General features: G+C 43.5%; 1 protein-coding gene across 16 annotated transcripts in view; it reads left to right on the top strand.

Annotated features, from left to right (window-relative positions):
* The window catches only part of NIN (ninein), a 98388-nt gene that overhangs the window by 34907 nt on the left and 43853 nt on the right, over nucleotides 1-19628 (top strand). For all 16 annotated transcript variants that reach the window (XR_013386194.1, XR_013386193.1, XM_077909262.1 and 13 more), the window contains 7 exons: nucleotides 11033-11072; nucleotides 12465-12655; nucleotides 16910-17056; nucleotides 17521-17688; nucleotides 18376-18512; nucleotides 18826-18966; nucleotides 19218-19392. Coding sequence is in view for 14 of the 16 variants with exons in the window: in XM_077909262.1 (XP_077765388.1) it covers nucleotides 11033-11072; nucleotides 12465-12655; nucleotides 16910-17056; nucleotides 17521-17688; nucleotides 18376-18512; nucleotides 18826-18966; nucleotides 19218-19392 (999 nt within the window). In the remaining 2 variants the exon portion in view is untranslated. The remainder of the gene's footprint in view (nucleotides 1-11032; nucleotides 11073-12464; nucleotides 12656-16909; nucleotides 17057-17520; nucleotides 17689-18375; nucleotides 18513-18825; nucleotides 18967-19217; nucleotides 19393-19628) is intronic.

Below are 19628 nucleotides of genomic sequence, written 5' to 3'. Positions count from 1 at the left end.
CCTTTCTCTTCCATGTCAGTTCTCCTTGAGGACCCCCTACTGCCCCGACTTTGCGAGTCTGTTCTGTCCAGAGTGGACTCAAACCAAAGCTCACCCAGATGCTTTCTTGCCTAAAAATGAAGTGTTTGGTGAGCTGAATTGACCCTGCCAGTTTTCAAAGGGATTCATCACTTTAAAAAAAATCAATAGCAAAAAAAAAAAAAAAAAAAAAAAAATTCAATAGCTTCACATGTGACATGTTTGAAATCCCTGTTGTTGACAAGAGGGGGCCCGTCCAGGCTTTGTGTCACAGCCATGCTCCTAGGTCACGCTCGCTGCCTTCACAGATATCTACAGTCCAGTGACATAGTTTCCTTGGGATGTCAGTCTTACAGCACACTGTTGTGTCAAAATAGCATCCCTTTCTTGACCAGTTTCCACAGGAGCCTCAGCAATTTAGGACCACTCAGTTGGCCAATAGAAATTCATGTTCTGGGCAGCTTGCACCAGAAATACCTTTGTCTTTGGAGTGCCTGGTAATCTTCCTTTTTTTTTTTTTTAAAGATTTCATTTATTTATTCATGAGAGATACAGAGAGGCAGAGACACAGGCAGAAGGAGAAACAGGCTCCCTTTGGGTAGCCTGATGCAGGACTTGATCCCAGGCGCTTGGGATCATGCCCTGAGCCAAAGGCAGATGCTTAACCACTGAGCCACCCAGGTGCTCCCATAGAGTGCCTGGTAATCTTATTCTAGAGTTGTCTCCATGTGGGAACGATAGGGAGGAGAACATTCTTAATAACCTGTGGAGTTTATTTATTCTTAACTTATAAGCAGTTAAGCATCTGTCAGGAGTTCTTTACTCTTCCATTGGCTTCCCCCACCCCTTTTGGTTGCCTGAGGCCGTTTGTCTCCTGCCCTTGGGTGTTAAAAATTTATTTCCTGAGTATATTTGTTACCAGTGTTCTTCCTTCATCTCAATGCTACTGAGCACTGAAGGAGGAAAGTGGGGATGGGTGTCTCTTGACGTGAGTGAATAATTCATTAAGAGTAGACAGATGGGGAGCCGGAAATGGGCCTTCGTGGTTTTGACTGTGGGTTTCCTTCAGCTGTTGGGTCCTGGCTCAGGGAAAGGTGAGAATCCTAGTTTGCCTTCAGACTACAGTCTCTGCTGCTCTCAGACATGCCTGATTTTTCCTAAAGAGACTTGAGAATTTTTTGGATGATGATGAAAGGACCTGAACTTGTGTCAAAAGTTACATGGGGTGGAATCCTGCCTGTTGCTACCCAACAGACCAATTTTTGCTCTAAGATGAACTCTTATTTTATTTATGTGAGTACTTGGAGAGGGATGGGCAATGGAATGGTGTCCTCAGGATACCTTGCTTCCTTCTAGGAACCGATCCTATAGAGACAAGTGAGCAGTTACCTGAAGGGATAAAACAATACCCCTCCCCTTCCTTCTAGGGTTATTCCATAATAGGGGAATTGCTGTGGATTGACAATTCAAGCCTGTGCTCCTGAGTTAGTGGCTCACAACAGTTTTTCTAACATCTTTATTTGGGAAACCTTCTCCCATATGTACAACCAAAATTACAGATAATGCTCAGGAGTTGTACCTCTGCAACTCCACCCAGGAAAACATAGAAGTGCAGACAAATGAGAGTGATGCTATTATTGTAAAGTTTGCTTTCAAGCAACTAAATTTATATATTTATTTAAAAAAATTATTTATTAGAGAGCACGCAAGCGAGAGAGTACAAGCAGGGGGAGAGGGAGAAGCAGACTCCCCCTGAGCAGGGAGCCCAATGTGGGGCTCCATCCCAGGACACTGGGATCATGACCTGGGCAGGCAGACGCATAACCGACTGAGCCACCTAGGCTCCCCCTAAATTTATTTTTACTCTAAGTCCCATGGGAAGCTTCTGGCTTCCTTTATTACCGTGACCTGGAATCCCTCTCATGACCATTCATGGTACATCACTGTGATGGAACGCCTTGGGTGAGAATGCATGTGGTTGTTAGGGGCTACCAAATGCTCCACCACCTTGACCTCATCCTCTGAATGGGATATATGAGAATAAACCTTGTTATCAGGTGCTTTTGATTGTGTTGGACTTTTGTTTCAGTTCGTATATATTGAGCTAATAAAAACTGTACACATTTTAGTCCTCTCAGTCCACCTTTATTCCGACAATTTGATTCTTTCCTGCTGAAGTAGCCAATCTCTAACCTACCTATTAAGCATGCCTCCCCTATGCGTCTAGTTCACAAGGCCATAAAGCGATCACATAGGGAAAGACCACTGTATTCTTTCTAAATTTTCAGCACTAAAATGTGTATTTCAGAATTTCATTTGGAAACCCTGAAGCAGAATGTGCTAATTCACCAGTGACAAGTAATTTCCACCATGAGGCTGAAATGTGCATTCACCTTCCAATGTAGTGTGTTTATCCAACGAATGGATTCCCTTGGGAGTCCGACCTCTCATCTCAGGTGACACAGAAAGGAAAGTGGTGATTTTTCTTTCTTCTTTTTTTTTTTTTTTTAATGAGATCATTTTCACTCAAGGCAGTTTAGTTGGACATTCTATTCTGAATTAATCCAGACCAACAAAGGGCACATTCTTGATTCCAGCATAAGGTGTGATGAATGAGAATGTTCTGGTGGTTGTTTTGCTTTACGTGGTTAAGAAACAGAAGTGAGATTTTAGGTTCCAAAGAGTACCTCCCTCCCTTTTTCTACACATACCTGCAATGGCTACTGAACTGACATTGAATTTGAATTTTGTGCTTTTTTCTAAGGATAAGTGGATGGGGGGGGGGGGGTGAGAAACCAAACTAATGCCCAGTTCTATTCTGTGTTAACTCACACCTGGTAGGAGAGGTTGTTCAGCGAATATAATTGGGGCAGGGCCACTTTGCTTTCTGCCCTCGTTGAAAACAGGGGACACCTTGTTAACTGTTTTCCTCCAGAGAGAATGTATCAGGTCTAGTAAGATCATTATCGAGAGCAGGAGGCTTCAAACAATTATTTCTTCAACTACAGACAATAGTAGTGTAAGCCAAAACCAGACAGTTTAAGTGAGGACCTGGGAGAAAAGTTGAAGCTGGTTGTTTCATTTGCTTGACAACAGAGGAGCAAATCACAGCTCCGTGTCACGGTGGGGGGTGTGGAGTGGTGGTGGTGGTGGTGGTGGTGGTTTAAGAACTAAAAATGAACAGACCACCCCCCCAAAACTGGTTTTACTACCTCATGTAAAATCACACTTCTTCAAGCCGTGGGAAACTGACTTCTGGTCCCCTTACGTTCATTTTCCTATATGTGTAACTTTGCAATTAACCTTCGTGAATTATTCATTTATATTGCATAGAGGGAATATTTGATGCTGGAGCAAACTTCTTAATAACTGAGCGAAGTTCTGCTAAGAACTTCCATAGTTGAAATGTACCTATTTTCCCGTTCCTCTCATCAGATTCTCTGGTTCTAGTTCTTGACAAAGTAAGCGGTGTCATTACTGATGTGCCATCTATTTCCATCAAACGATATGACATCATCAGGATAGCTTTTTTTTTTTTTTTTAATGGAATTCCAGCATTTCCCTTTCTTTTTCTTAAGTCTATTAGATCCTTTGGCTATTCCCAGAGGTGAAACACTCATTCAAGATGCGATTGTAGACCACTTGAAAGTGATATAAAGAAGTCCCTTCAGAGCTAATAAGGTAGCTCTCATTCTCACGCAGACTTTGAGGCTTTGCTGTTCTGGTAAAGTCTTCCTGACTTGATCCCAGAGGGAATTCCCTTGGCGTCCAGCCCCCACCCCCACCTCCTTCCAGGTCAACAACTTCCAGTAATTATTTTCTAGCTAGAAAATAAAACCGACAACAAAATATTAACAAGTTAATTTTAATGGTAATAGTAACATTTTCCAGCTATGCCATTAAGTATATTTTCCAAATGGAAAAACAGGGTTCACTCTCCACCGGAAGCAGCTCTGATGAATAAGATACCATGAGCAGATATATGAAAAGAGCCCTTTCCTTTAGGGACTTTAAAAATCCAATGAACCGAGAACACTCCCCAGCCTTGGTAAAGGAAGAGGCTTAAGGCTCAAAGTCTTTTTAAATTCAGCATTTCTCCACATTGGCAGTACCGAAGGCTTCCTGGCAATGTAGCAGGGCTCTCCTAAATGTGTGTGCACTTAAAAATCATACAGTAACTCCTGTTGTCCCCAGTACTTGTAGCTTTTAATGGCTTTTATTTTTTTTTATTTTTTTTTATTATTATTTTTTTTTTTTTTAAATTTTTATTTATTTATGATAGTCACAGAGAGAGAGAGAGAGAGAGGCAGAGACACAGGCTCCATGCACCGGGAGCCTGACGTGGGATTCAATCCCGGGTCTCCAGGATCACGCCCTGGGCTAAAGGCAGGCGCTAAACCACTGCGCCACCCAGGGATCCCTTTTAATGGCTTTTAAAGATAAAGGAACTGATTCGCTTTCTGGTCATGATCACCCTGCAAACTGAGCAGCTTGTCCCTGGGTTCGGAGAGGAGACATTGGGAGCTGGGCAGTCAGGCCCTCTGCTGCCCGTTTTGCCTTCAAGGCAGGGTGGCAGAAATGAAGTCCCAGGAAGTGCGGCTTCCAGGACCTGGCTCAGAGCAAGGGCTTTGTAGCTATTTGGGACTATTGGATATGCCATAGATGCCATGTTTTTCAAAGTCTTCAAGTTCTGGTTGCAGGCACTCTTCTAAACCGATCACTGTTTTTTCCAGAGACTTCCTGTGCTTAGCTGAGTGTGCTACTCTCGTAAAATGGACGCTGCTGCTCAGTTTGTTTGGGGAGCGTTGTTATCCCAGCAAATTTCCTTCCTCTGCTCTCTGGGCTTGCAAGGCTTTCCCCTTCCAAAAAAAAAAGAAAAAGAAAAAGAAAAACCCAAACATCTGCTTAAGGCTGCTGAGTTCAGTTCAGCAACCTCTGCTGGGAAAGAATAACCCCGTGTGTGCCCCCATAATCGTTTTAATTAGCCATACATTCTGCAGGGCACAAGGTCTGTCCTGGAGCAGATGGCTGCTGGGGGCCGGGCCTGGGCTATTGTGGGCGGGGGCCTCGGCAGACCTGCAGGCTGCAAGCCCGGGACCGCGAGCCTCGGGCCATCTGCTCTGCAGTCCGGCAAAGCAGGTGGCCCTGCAAAGAAAGCATTCCTGAAAGCGGTGCTGCTGGTGTGGCCCACGTGTGCGGGGCACCCTTGTCGGCTCTAGGGCAGCTAGAGCACTGGCCACAACGGCCGGCGTGACATTGAGAGGCACAGCCCTGACCCCGTCCCCTCCGTCTGCTCTCGCTGGGGCTGTTGGCCAGCAGCACGCGCGGCCCCTGCCAGCTGCGGCCGCCCAGGGCACCCCGCCGACCTCGGGGAGGCCGCCCCGGGAGGCGCCGCTCCTGAGTGGAGTCGGAAGGCGACGGCTCCCTCACGGCGGCCGGGTTCAAAGCTGTAGCTTCTACAGAGCGTCTTCTGGGTTTGCTCCTAAAGCCGACGCTGGTCTATCTGCTGTTTCTTTTCTCTGCCCTTGGCCTAATTTTGGACACCCAGATAATAGTAGTGACCGGAACATCTACTTACTGACAGACGTTTAGCTCTCCATCGGCAGCAGGCACCGTTTGAAGTGCATCCCACATTGCACACCTTCGGAGGCGGGCGTTGCTACTGTTCCCCCTGAGGTAACCGAGGCAGGCCCCGAGTTAAGGAACGCGGCCGAGGTCGAGCAGCAAGTGGGTGGTGGAGCTGAAATTGACCTCTGGGGGCCCAGCTCTGGAGCCCGAGTCCTTAACCACCTCATCGTTCTGGCTGAACTAATGACAGTGGCTGACAGTTCCTAAGTCCCGGGGGTGTCCCTCCACGTCGGCGCGGCGCCGGGTGGCTCATCCCCTCTGTGGACGAAGGAAGGTGCCCGGGGTCCCGTAGTGTGGCCGGGCCAGACTTGGCCCCGTCCCTCTGCTCAGCCCTTGTGCTCACGCCCTCTGTCGTTCTGCCTTGAGAGTCCACAGTAGTTGAATACCACTGAATGATTTTAAAACATCTACTAATATCCATTTCTCCCGTGCGAGGTGACAGAAGATTTCAGGGGAAGAATTAAAAATCCGTTCTCATGAATTAGTCTTGAGAACACAGGCCAGCAATTGTCCCTCCTTTCTTCCCCGACTTTTCCGGAGATCTTTGGGATTCTCTGCCTTCCGATGCTCACGGCTGATCTGTGCCTCGAGGCCACCTGCCAGCCTTTCACTGCCCTGGGTAAACCGGCAGCAATTAAAAGACCCTGTTCCAGAATGATGCCTCTTTTTATTGGCGTTGCTCTAGTGGGCGAATGATCTAATCCCCACAACCTTCTAACCTGACGTCCCCCTCCCTCTCCCCCTTCTTTTTAATTGGAACTACTGGCTCCAGGCAGTGGGAATAAAAATGAGCTATGAATGAGCTGAATCTCCCCTCCTACCGCCCCATCCTTAAAATTGCAATTTAATAACAAACATTCAGCTGCAGCGTGCTTGCCTCCCCCTTATTAAAGGAACAGACCCTTGGTGAGACTGGGGAGAAGCACAGCCCTTGTTTCTGGGGGGCAGACTCCATCTCCAACTGAAATGGTCTTGGAGTGAAAATCTAGCTGTTCAGTATAAGCTTGCTGCTTCAAGCAGGTTCTAGCTGGATCTAGGTTTCTTACACCGGGCCACGGGAGAAATGTGTGTGAAACTGTCACCCCTGGCCATTTTTTAACAGGTTCATCACCGCTTACTCAGAGTCCGTGTGAAATTGTGTAAGCTGCCCATGCTGCCTGGGCTTCAGAAGGCTGTGCTGTACGTGATGCCGCCGGGTTAAGCCGCCTCCAGGATGTCACAGTCTCAGACCCCAATTCGGGGCGCCAGTGTCCCTGATCTTTCCACCCTCTGCCAAGCCCGGGAGGCACTGGCGTCAGCAGCTCTCACCCTCCTGAAGGGCACCTGGCCTCCCGCGAAGACTCCTCTGTCGCAGGTCACAGTGCTGGAGGGTGCTGCCGATGTCACAGGGAGGTGTGTAGCAAAGGGAGAGTTCTTCCCTTTCTCCCCACCCCCATGTCACAGGAAATTCATTTGGTGAGAATTTTTTTTTAAGACTTATTTATTAGAGCACAAGCAGGGGGAGCAGCAGGAAGAGGAAGAGGGAGAAGTAGGTCCTTCTTCTGGGGTCCTTCCCCACTGAGTGGGGAGCCCAACTTGGGGGCTCGATCTCAGGACCCCAAGATCATGACCTGAGCAGAAGGCAGATGCTTAACTAACTGAGCCACCCAGGTGCCCCCATTTGGTGACAATATGAGGGCAAGGTGGGTAAAACAATAATCGAGGTTGTACTTGTTTATATTGCATAAATATATAGAATAGCAAAGGAAATATAATTGTTTCCCACATTCCCTCAACCAAATGCCTCGATTTTGATTATGTCTATTTCCTTCCAGTCTTTGTCTAATTGTATAAATATCTTTGCCAGCGGCAGTCATGGTGTAGATGGCATTTTTGATATGGTCTTTCATTTAACATTTTATGAGATATTTTTCCATCTCTTACATGGTTTTATAATTATACTTTTAACGATTATGTTATGATGTATAGTTGTACTTTGTGCTCCATTTTTGTATAAATTGTTTTCAGTACTTTTACAAAAAGTGCTAAATGTACATATCTATGCATATGCATTTTTCCTTTGATTTTACTGTCATTGGAAATCATATGAATTATTGGGTCAAAGAACATGAACATTTTTATGGCTTTCAGAGACAAAGCAATTTTCTTTACTAAAAGGGTAATGTCCATTCACATCGCTACCAGTAACATATAAACAGACCTATTTTAAATCATAACCTTGACGGTAATAGGACTCCTATTTTACATACTGCTAATCTAAGGGGAAAAAAGTGATTCCTTGGTTTTAATTTATACTTTGCTTTTGAAATGAGTCTTTCCCCATATTTGTTTAATTGTGTTGCCTTTTATGTGAATTGTCTGTCTGTATTCTGCTGGACTTGTCACTGTTCTTACAAATTTGTATGAATAACTGATACTTTCCCAGGGCCACCCAAATGAACGCCCTAAAGTTTAAACATGGTAATAAAAATGAAATCTGCAAAAATAAGAAATGAAGGGTGCATAAATACATGCCCAGTAAAAATAAGATCTTATAGTGCTTATTATGTGCCACATGATTCTAAGCATTTTACCCAGCTTGGTAAAATACGTCTTACTTTATTCCCATTTTTTAGATGGAGAAACTAAGCAATTTAGCAATTCATAAATGTGTCTAGGCTAAATTCAGTAAGTAAGGGTGTCTGGCTCCCATGTCCCCACACTCTTATTAGTTGGTGTTGGGGGGTGGAATCAGGGATGGAGGGCAATGGGGCAGTACTTCCTGAGAAGTGAATCAGATATAAGCATCTAGTCCTGTAGACTCAGGAGATAGTTGAAACAGTAGGTTGGAGCCTCTTGTACCTCTGAAGTAATTGCTCACTATTTTAAAATGAATTGAGAAGTGAGCAAATGTAAGAAATAAACCTTTCTGTCAGTATACATACCTCATTATGTTAGGAATTGTTACCAAGGGTTTTTTGAAGGTATGTGTTTATGTTTTTCCATCTGTGTCTCCTAGTGGGGGCTCCCTTTGTTGTTTGGGTCCACTGATGATATATATTCTCCTGTTATTTTTTCCTGTCTGCTTGTACTGTTAAAACTCATCCCCTGCTCATGATTTAGTAGGTTTTATTTTGAACAATGGTTCTTAGATCATAGAAACCCATTTAATTTGTTTTAGGTGGACTAAGGGATTCCATTTTAGGGTGCTTCCAACTTACATGCTGAATAATGAATTTTTGCAATTTGGGGTGCCAAAGTAGTATAAGAATTTAAATCTTTGCTTTGTGGGTGAGGAAGTAAATATGCCAGGACAGACAGGCAGGATGCTTTTATTAGTGGAGCTTTATTGATTGAATCATTTCCTATGAAAACAGTTGAATTGTGCCCAGAAACAATAATGTAAGATGTATGGAGGACTTTTTACCCCACTGCTCCTTCCCCACCCCCACTATGCCCCATATATCCACCAGGTTTGAAATACATCTTATGAGGAAATGTGTACTGCTAACATTGTAATCACAAACAAGCAAACATCACACTGTCCCTAATTCTGTTTCCATAACTACCATGTGTATTAGTGACTTGTAGTTGTTACCTGAAGGAGTTGTAGTGAACTTCTGCATTTTGAGTCATGGCCTTGTAATGTTGTCTTCACGGCAAGAATGATCCATTTCAGCATTGTCACTTTGGAGTTGGAGTATAGTGTAGCGGAACTGGGGAAATTCTCTGGTGGCAGCTTCAGTATCTTTCTAAGTAAAATATAGAACTGTGAAATCCTGGTAGACAGTTGTCCTTTAGTTAATTGGAGAGGACCAGCATAAGTGCATATGGGGAGGAAGAAAGTAGGTGACCTCAACTCATCTCAGCTTGAATGAGATACTGAAAGTCAACATTCAAGCTGAGGATTTTGGGTGACACACTGCCATGAGGGATCCAAGCTCTTGGACACTGAAGTTAATCAGGCTAATTATCCTGTTGAGTTTATTTAGAAGCTCAAGAAATCAGACCATCCTGAATAGTTCAACCATCCCAGAGAAAAGGCTAGGTATTTGTTATCAAAGGCAGCTTCATTCCATCAAGTTAGATCTCTTCTGAGACAGCAGCCAGGTTTTGAGAGGGAGATACACCTTTTCTCAACAGGGTTTCCTACGATGGTTGTAGAACCTTCTGACAGGAGTGGTTAGGCAGCTCGCTGGCCAGCCAGAGGCCATTGTGGAGCTATGTGTTGCCGTTGACTGGGAATAGATCTGTGCTATGGTTGGCCAGTGAAGCAAGGGCTGGAGTTTGGTGCCAATTTGTGTCCTTGGCTGGGTGCTTTTGTGTAGTACACGGACCACAAATATATGCTATGACTTGAAAAAGGCCCAGTAGTAACAGCATAATAGGGGCAAGATGGTCCCATTCAGGTAACTTTCACAGCGTTTTTTTTTTTTTTTTTTTTTTTAAAAGATTATTTATTTATTTATTCATGAGAGACACAGAGAAAGAGGCAGAGACACAGGCAGAGGGAGAGGCAGGCTCTGTGCAGGGAGCCTGATGTGGGACTTGATCCCGGGTCTCCAGGATCACACCCTAGGCTGAAGGCAGGTGCTAAACCGCTGAGCCACCGGGGCTGCCCACTTTCACAGCTTCTAATGCAATTTACTGGTATCATATTTTGTTTGACTTGAGCTCTCCAGCCTAAGTGTTTCGAGTTGCATCTCTGTCTCTTCCTCACTGTGTCACAAACACACTAAGCTCATTCTTGCCTCCGTACTTCAGCAAATAGTAGCTGCTCCCTCCTTTTCACGTGGCTGTCTTCAGCTCACCCTTCAGGTCTCAGTTTAGATGTTGCTTCTTTCAGGAAGTCTGCCCTGATCTCCTGAATCTGGAGGATCCCATTGAGGTACCGTCATAACATTTTGAACTTCCCTGTCGTAACACTTAATGCTGTACAATATTGCACTTTCCACTTTCTTGTCTGCATGTCTTCATTAGCATATAGGCTTCTCAAGGCAAGAAATGTGTTTGTTCTGTTCATAGTTGTATTCTGAAGATGTATCATAATACCTGGCACCCAGTACACATTGAAGAACAAATTTATAAATGCATGGTATGAATTTTTGTTGGTCAATGGATTCTGAATATTTGCTTTGGCTTGGTTTTATTGGTTGTAATAAGTTTTACTGCTGAATATGTGAATTTGCAAACATGAAAGGCAAATCACTAGTGAAATAGCACAGATGGTTACGTGGCATTTCTTAGGAGTCTCTTCTCAATTGGCTGGTTGACTCAGGAGAGCCCACCTGGAGGGTTCTGAACCATGTGACTCATTCAGGTGATGCTTGCAGAGCCAGAGAGTGCTCTGATCTTGGAAAAACTGAATACGTACTAAAGCACACTAATCTTCTCTTGCCTTCTCTAGCACTGGAAGACACAACGCAGTGAGGAATATGAAGCAGAAGGTAGGAACTGAATGTGTGTTGAGGTCTGCCATTCACGGGGCACTCCCCATACCCCCCTTTGTGCATCTCTGAGCCTTCTCCCCAATAGCCTCACATGCTGGAGGCCAACTAAAAAGTCACCTTAAGACATCAGCCACCCAAAAATTCATTCCCAGTGGAAAGTTCATAGGTTTAGAATCCTAACATAGAACCTCATTCAAGGTATGGCATCTAAATGTAGAATTTTACTTATGGACTAATTATTCTCTTATACAAACTTTCAAATTAATCTATGAGCAGTCCTAAACTAGAGACCTATTAAAGTGCACCCACTGACAAGTTTCAGATGTATTTAAGAAGCCCTGAAACATGTTGAATTGCTGGGGCCAGCAGATGGCACTGTGGTTCAGGGGATGGACTCTCCCCTCACTTCACAGCCCACTTTACTGGGCATAACTCTACTTAGGTGTAATTACTGTGCATCCTCCAGGTCTCTAACCTGGAAAAACACAGCAGTGATAAGCTTGGTTTCTTCAATAAATAGTAAAGGTAGCACTAAATGCTCTTCTCAACCTCCTAAGGTTCTTCCAAGGCACCCAAAATTGTACTAGTAATTATCTCATTATTAAGTAATGACTTTATAAATCTCCGATATGTAAGTGGAAAATCTAATTAGAAGTGAGAACTTTTAATAGAGGATAAATTTTGATTTTTAAACTAAAAGTTTGATCCTTAAGTGTTCAAATGAAACTTACGCTTAATGTATAGATAATTGGTAACTTGCATTTTATTTTTATTTTATTTTATTTTTTGGTAACTTGCATTTTACAACCATTTATTCTTTCAAATTGGTGTATCTGTAGGTCAGAATATTTAAAGCTGTAAAGATTTCGTAGGCTGATCCTACGACTTTTATGACTGTTTTATGATATTTATCATGAAATCATTTCCTTCTCAGTAAAAGCAGTTCTAGTGCTTAGACTAGAAAGAGTGGCGGTAATGAAGTCTGATAGCTAAAGTTGAGGCAGGGCAAATAAATCTCTTTGGATTAGTTCTCAACTAGCCTTCTGTTCCAGTCACACCAAAGCCTTAAGCCTGTGCATGTTTTCAGTTGGAGTAAAACAAACCTAGAACCTTGGTATGCCTGCACAGATGTCTCTTACATGGTATAGAAAAAAGTGCTGGTTTGCTCTAGTTGCAGCTTGAGAACCAAGGGTTCCATTTCTTTTTTTTTTTTTTTTTTTTTCCAAGGGTTCCATTTCATTTGAACTTGCAGATTTAAACCAAAATGGAATCAGCATTTATAGTCTCTTTCTTTTAATATTTACTTTTAAAAAGCACAATTTCTTTGAGGATAGGCTCCCCCTCTTTGCAATTCCTTTGGGGACAGCACAATATATGTTTTGATTTCAGGCCAGTTAAGATTTTGGAACCCAGATGACTTGAATGCCTCACAGAGTGGGTCGTCCGCTCCCCAAGACTGGATAGAAGAGAAACTGCAGGAGGTTTGTGAAGATTTGGGAATCACCCGTGATGGTCACCTGAACCGAAAGAAGCTGGTCTCCATCTGTGAACAGTATGGGCTGCAGAATATTGATGGAGAGGTAAGCCTTGCATCATATTTTTCTTCAGAAATAATAGTCATGATGAAATCTAGACTGGCCATAGGCTAGGAACAGCCCTATTTTGACTTCCTGTAACATGTTACAGAGAGTCTAGTCTCTTTCTCTTCTCTACGAAGCAAGCCACTGACAATCCTTTCTTTGAGTAGCTCATGTTGTGTTCTGGAAAAAAGAACGCTGATAATAGCTGACACCTTCTGAGCCCACACTACATGCCCCTTGCTGTGCTAAGCATGTTACCCCACATTATTAGATACTACTTTGGTGCAGCCACGATGTCAGATGTATTTGTAGAAGTGGCTTTCACAGAGCAAAGTGTGGGAAAGGCCTGGAAGATGGATTACACAAGGAGTTCAGAAGATTTGAGCTGGGAGAGTATTTCAGGGGCTAGGCTTATGAGTTTAGGTTTTGGGAGAGAAAATCTCAATATCAAGTGTGATATTCTTTAGCAGATTGAGTAGTATATAGGAAAAACAGCTACTGGGAATGGTTTGAGCTTCTTTTGTGGGGTATATTGGTGTCAGGACACCCTTTGACTTGGAGACTGGCCAGGAGCCATTACAATGTTCTGGTCATGAGGAAATGGAAAAGGGTAGGTTGGTGGTTTTGAAGATATACAGAAGAATCTTGAAGGAGGCTCTTAAAGACCCCAGCTTGATAAAATTCTGAGCTTTGCGTTTTCTGAAAAATTAAGAGGCAAACTGGCAGGACTGAGTCCATGAACAGTCATGAAACATAAGAATATAAATAATTCTAAGATATGTCTTTCAAAGAGCTGAAAATAAGGAGGGACTCAGAGGTTAGGGCTACAGTTGTAGTTTGGGGAATCTTTGATCATAATGATATTTGAAACCATACTGTCTGCTTGGTGGTATTATTTTCCTAAACCAGAAAGACATTTATTATCAAAAGCTGCCAAGTAGCCTAATTTGCAGAAAAGCTTTTTCCCCTCCCTAGAATATGTGACTGTTCTGTACCCTTTGACTGCCTTTTTTTTTGGGGGGGGGGGGGACTACCTTTTTAATGGCTCAGTGGTCATTTATTTTTCAGTGTTGGTTGTTGAGTCATAAAATTACATTCATCCTCTTAAATTATAAACTAGTGCAGTATACAGAACCTTGGGTTGTTTTGCCAAGAAATATTGCATACACTTGGATTATTTATCTAAGAACAATTCTTGGAATAAACTGTAACCATTTGTGGGGAGCTGCATTTTCTTCAGTGGTGGAGTTTCCAAAGCCCTGGAAAAGAAGTAGCACATTGAGTTATTTTCCTCGGATCTGAGGATGAGTAAAAGATTGCTCATTGAAAATAGCTTTTACTTCATGTTTCTCCTGCCCCCACCCCTCAAAAAGCATGAAATACTGTAGTACTTTATACTACTGACTCTAGACCACAGAGGAGCTGAAAGTTCAGGATAATCTCATCAAGAGTTTGGGATCATAGGGTTTTATGACTGAAAGCAATTTTAGATTTAGTCCCCTCCCCATTTCATAGATAAAATGATGTCCCTGCTGCTTGATGCCATTACCATGAAGGGGAACTGACTCACTGTCTCACGTACCCTGCTTTGCAGAAGCAAGGACAACTGTAGGGCAGGGATGGCAAGCTGTCACTCTAGATACCAAATATGGCTCAAAGTTTTGGGTTTGTTTGTTTTTTTTTCCCCCCTCTGGCCTGCCCGATGTTTAAAAATTAAACTTTTGCTACACTTTTTTCTTTTTTTTTAAATCAGGAAATTTAGTTCTAAGAACCAGAGTATTTGACTCCGTTGTGCTAGCAGGGAGAGGTGGCTGGCTAGCTCCTTTGAATGGAGTATGCACTCACGCATTCAGTCCCCTGCTTTAAGTGGTGACACTTTGTGACATCTCAAGACCATCCTGCCTTATTGGTCTGTGTTGCCCTCCTGGTCTCTCTGGGTATTTGGGTTTACTATCCCTAGCCTAGTGCATCATTTCCCAATGGGAAATCAACCATCCAAGACCCGGCTGGTATGTCATGAGGAGTAAGAATGTCCTCAGGGTTCTAGATTTGGCTCCTACACAGGGTGCAAAGGATGCCCCCATTACACATATGACTTGCATTCTGTTCAGCCCAACCCTGCCTTCATCTGAATCCACAGCCATCTGTTCACCACCTCCCCACTCCCCTGCGTACAGTAACTGGCGGGACTCATTTGCTCCATGACTTTGAGTGGATGAGGTGATGGGTTTTTAGGCAGTACGGAATCTGTGTGTTGATTTGGCCAAGATCACAGGACCAAGCAGTGTAGAGCTAAGGTTAGAGCCGAAATAATGCCTGTTAACTTGTCAGTGCACCTGGATTTTACTGTGACTTCTGATTTGATGGTCCTGAGAGCCTCCTCCTCCAAGAAAGTAAAGTGTTCTTTTGATTGGTAAGAATGAGACAAATGCTAAGAGAAATGCTAAGGGATTTTAATAGCCTCAGAATTTCACCCCAAATACCTTTCCATTGGTTTTCCATATAATTCTCTCTTAGGAACTGTTCTTCTAAAGATTTCCACTCCTTAGAATGGTTTCTTGTTCCAGAGTCCTCCCTAGAGGAAGTGGTATTTAAAAAAGAATAGAGATGGATGTTTTCTATTGGGTGTGAATTGGAAAGAAGCATTTGAGATCAATGCCTCAGGCACTTACATGAAGAATAAAATCAGTAGTTATGAGATGACAAATCCTAGTAATAGTCCAGACTTATGAAATGGATATTCAGAATTTGAAGATGTGTCACAGAGAAGCCTTTGTTCGAATGGACCCCACTGCAGACTGATGCCTCAAGAGTAATTTTGCTGCTTATCCTTTTTCCCTACCATTCAACAACAGGGGCATCACCTGAGAGTTTGTCAGAGATGCAGACTCTCAGTCCCCTGCCCCAGATTTAACTATATCAGGGTCTGCTTTTTAACGAGATCCTCAGGTGATCTGCTTTGTACAACAGAGGAGTTTCTGTAGAGAAAAACTTTAGCCCTTGAGGTAAAGAGGAATCCAGCTACCAGGAAAAAGGAGGTCATTGCCTTTCCTCCCTGTTTTGTGGTATCAATGACTCATGCTGCTTTATTCATCCCTTTATATTCCACTGTTGAGCTAGGGGACAAATCACCTCCTAGGCAAGCCCCTAGAAGGCACTGTAGTCCAGTCTCTCCTTCTCTACACGATGACTCCTTGCTTACTGTTAGAGGATACAAAATAACCAGACAAAATTCTCTTACATCTCTTGGATCCTTCTATTGGGCACACACAAAATCCGTCTTCTCTGATCTTCATTTCTCTTGTGTTAAAGCATTAAAATAAAAACCCAAAACGTGCAGTGTTGTTCCAAGTAGCACTCTAAATCCCAAGTCTTGGGTTTCAGACCCAAACTCATAGATCATTGCAATCTGTCCCAGGCCAAATTCTGCTGTGCTAACATACCAATTGCAAAAATTCAGTATAAGCAAAATATCATGTAGTAACACTGCAATATAATGACTTAATGACTGTCTAAATTCTTTCTTTCTTTCTTTGTTTCTTTCTTTGTTTCTTTCTTTTTCTTTCTTTTTCTCCTTTTCTTTCTTTCTCCTTTTCTTTTCTTTTCTTTTCCCTTTTCATTCTTTTACCTTCTCTTCTCTTCTCTTCTCTTCTCTTCTCTTCTCTTCTCTTCTCTTCTCTTCTCTTCTCTTCTCTTCTCTTCTTTCTCTGTTTTAAGAAAGGTTGGGGAGGGGCAGAGGGAGAGAGAAACTTAAGCAGGCTCCATGCCCAGGGTGGAGCCAGCCTCAAGGCTCCATCCATCTCATGACCCTGAGATCATGACCTGAGCTGAAATCAAGAGTCAGATGCTTAACCGACTCTGCCACCCAGGTGCCCCCAGTTCAAACTTACTTCTATTATGACAACACTGGAAAGCTGTACCTTTATATTTTTAAAGTAATTTTTTAATCCATAGAATAATGTATAGCTACATTAAAGATTACCCATTTTAAGAGTACGAATAGGAGAAGGAACATTCAATCATTCAAATGCTAAATTGCATGATTATGAAAATGGACATTTATTTGGTTTGTGGAGGAAGGAGAGATTACCAGAAAAGTAAATAAATGTCTATAAAATGAGAATTAAGGTACATGTTCTATCATCTGCAGCCCTAGAGTCAACAGTGAGACCGATTTCTATTGGCCACAGATGTACTTTGGGCCTTATGTTATTTCGAGGAAAATATTGAAAGTAAGTGGTTATTCTTTTCTAGATACTTGAGGAAGTCTTCCATAATCTTGATCCTGATGGTACAATGAGTGTGGAAGACTTTTTCTATGGCTTGTTCAAAAATGGAAAATCCCTCACACCATCTGCATCTACGCCATACAGACAGTTGAAAAGGCACCTCTCCATGCAGGTAAGAAATAAATAGGAAGTGATTTCTTTGTGAGTAGAAGTTAAAACCCATTTGAGTAGTTTCTAATGAATCAGTCTGCTGTCTGGAGAAGAATAAGGAGAAAAAGAGAAGCAAAAGAAAAAGAACGACTAAACCATTGGGAAGGAAAAGTTGGGTTTGAAAAGTGACCATAAATGACAGAGTGGGAAGCCACTAATTATGCCCCTTAATGGTAGCTGTGGGTCAGAAGAAACCTGGTTTTAAGTGGAGACATGTCTGTGTCAAGGAACTCCCCACCAGATCAACTGTTTTTGATAAGTTTTGCATTCTCAACTCACTTTGGAAAGAAAGATCAAAGGGGCTGCATGACTTGTTTTTCTGGTAGTGTTAGGGAGACATGCCTTCTGCTCATCGTGGTCAGGACTATCCAGTTTAGGTCAATGTCTGGTTGAAATGTCAGACCCAGCTCAAGTCTCCTCTTCTAGTCCTTCGATGAAAGTGGACGACGAACCACAACCCCATCTGTGATGACAAGTACCATTGGCTTTCGGGTCTTCTCCTGCCTGGACGATGGGATGGGCTATGCATCGGTGGAGAAAATCCTCGACTCCTGGCAAGAAGAGGGCATTGAGAACAGCCAGGAGGTCCTGAAGGTATTGCAGCTAAAATGGGAGAAAAATGACAAATTAGGGGAGGATTGAAAAATTCTAATGCTTTCTTCCTTTTTTTTTTTTTTTTTAAGATTTTATTTATTTATTCATGAGAGACACAGAGAAAGAGGCAGAACATAGGCAGAGAGAGAAGCAAGCTCCCTGTGGGGAGCCTGATGTGGGACTTGATCCTGGGACCCCAGGATCACGCCCTGAGTCAAAGGCAGACACTCAACCACTGAGCCACCAAGGCGTCCATATTCTAATGCCTTTGAAACTGACTTGAATTGATTTCTCCTTAATGATTCTTATTTTCACAAGATCTCAGAGATCAGAGGTAACTTTTCTTATCCCCTTTAGCCAGGAGTCTGTTGCTAACTACTTTCCATGTTTTTAACTCCTAAACTATTGACAAGTGCCATGCTTTTAATTGATCTCTGGCTAGTAAAGATTAGTGAACGATTGTATTTATTTACAGTGCCAGGTGGTATTTTTTTAAACAGGCAAATAAGTATGTTACTGTTTCCTTAGAACTTAGAAAATTGAAGATTGTCCCTATGCAATCACTAAGGAAATGTAATCCTCCAACTTCTTGACTATACATTCACTTCTCTGAGTTTGTTTCCCCTTGACTGCTTCCATTTTAGAGGACAGAACATGTGATCGTCTTCAACTTGTTCTCACTTCTAGGCCTTGGATTTCAGTCTCGATGGAAATGTGAACCTGACAGAATTGACACTGGCTCTTGAAAATGAACTTTTGGGCACCAAAAGTGGTATTCACCAGGCAGCGCTGGCCAGCTTTAAGGCTGAGATCCGCCATTTACTGTGAGTTGAGCGGATGATTCCCCTGCCCCATTCCCTTCCCTGCTGGTGCAGCAAATCCCTCAGATGCCTGTGGCACACATTCTGTATGCACATGTGGCTAATCTCCTATCCTTTCACTACCATGAAGACAAGGTAACACTCAGATTTGCATTAGGTTTGTGAAGGGAGCCGTGGAAACATCTTTTTTGTTTTGGAAGGGCTTGGGTTGTCTTGGCTTTGTTTTTGTGTCGGAGCAAGCCAGGCAAGAGCTTTTTTGGGTCTACTCGTTGCTTAGAGACAGTTTCCCTTTGACTCGGTCTCTTGCCCATTCTAGGGAGCGAGTTGATCAAGTCGTCAGAGAAAAAGAGAAGCTACGGTCAGATCTGGACAAGGCTGAGAAGCTCAAGTCTCTAATGGCTTCGGAGGTGGATGATCACCATGCAGCCATAGAGCGGCGGAATGAGTACAACCTCAGGTGCGACTGGATAGGGCCAGGTCCCTCTTTTCCCTCCACCCTGGCCCAGGGCATTGGAGCTCAGCCTGCTGCCTGCATGGCCACACCCAGCTGGAGGGATGGAGGTGTGGTCAAGCCTCAAGGAAAGCAGGACACATTCGATACTTCGAGGAGCTTCCTGTCTCTTCGACTCTGTGTTTCCATTTTTTGGTGGATCCGCACCGGACCTCTGAGGGGTTTAACAGCAGCTCATTGGTCTTTCCCTCTCACAGGAAACTGGACGAAGAGTACAAGGAACGGATAGCAGCCCTAAAGAATGAACTCCGAAAGGAGAGAGAACAGATCTTGCAGCAGGTGGGCAAGCAGCGTTTGGAACTTGAGCAGGAAATTGAAAAGGCAAAAACAGAAGAGAACTACATCCGGGACCGCCTTGCCCTCTCTTTAAAGGTAATCACCCTATTAGTGCTCAGGCCTGTGTCCGTGTTAAATACGGCAGGGAAGGCCACGGGTCTGCACAGGGCTCAGTCCCACGATTCCTGTTAAGTTTGCCCTGCTGGGTCGTGACCCACACATGGTAGAGTCCCTGCTGGGATCCAGATTTCAGGAGTATCCAGGCTTCCGGTTTGCCAGACACTATTGATTAGCATATCTTGCTCTTCTTCCCCCACCCCCCCCCACCCCCT

This window comes from Canis aureus, chromosome 9 (assembly GCF_053574225.1).
Source record: "Canis aureus isolate CA01 chromosome 9, VMU_Caureus_v.1.0, whole genome shotgun sequence".
NCBI classification, from domain to species: domain Eukaryota; kingdom Metazoa; phylum Chordata; class Mammalia; order Carnivora; family Canidae; genus Canis; species Canis aureus.
This window is presented reverse-complemented; position numbering and strand designations above follow the sequence as displayed.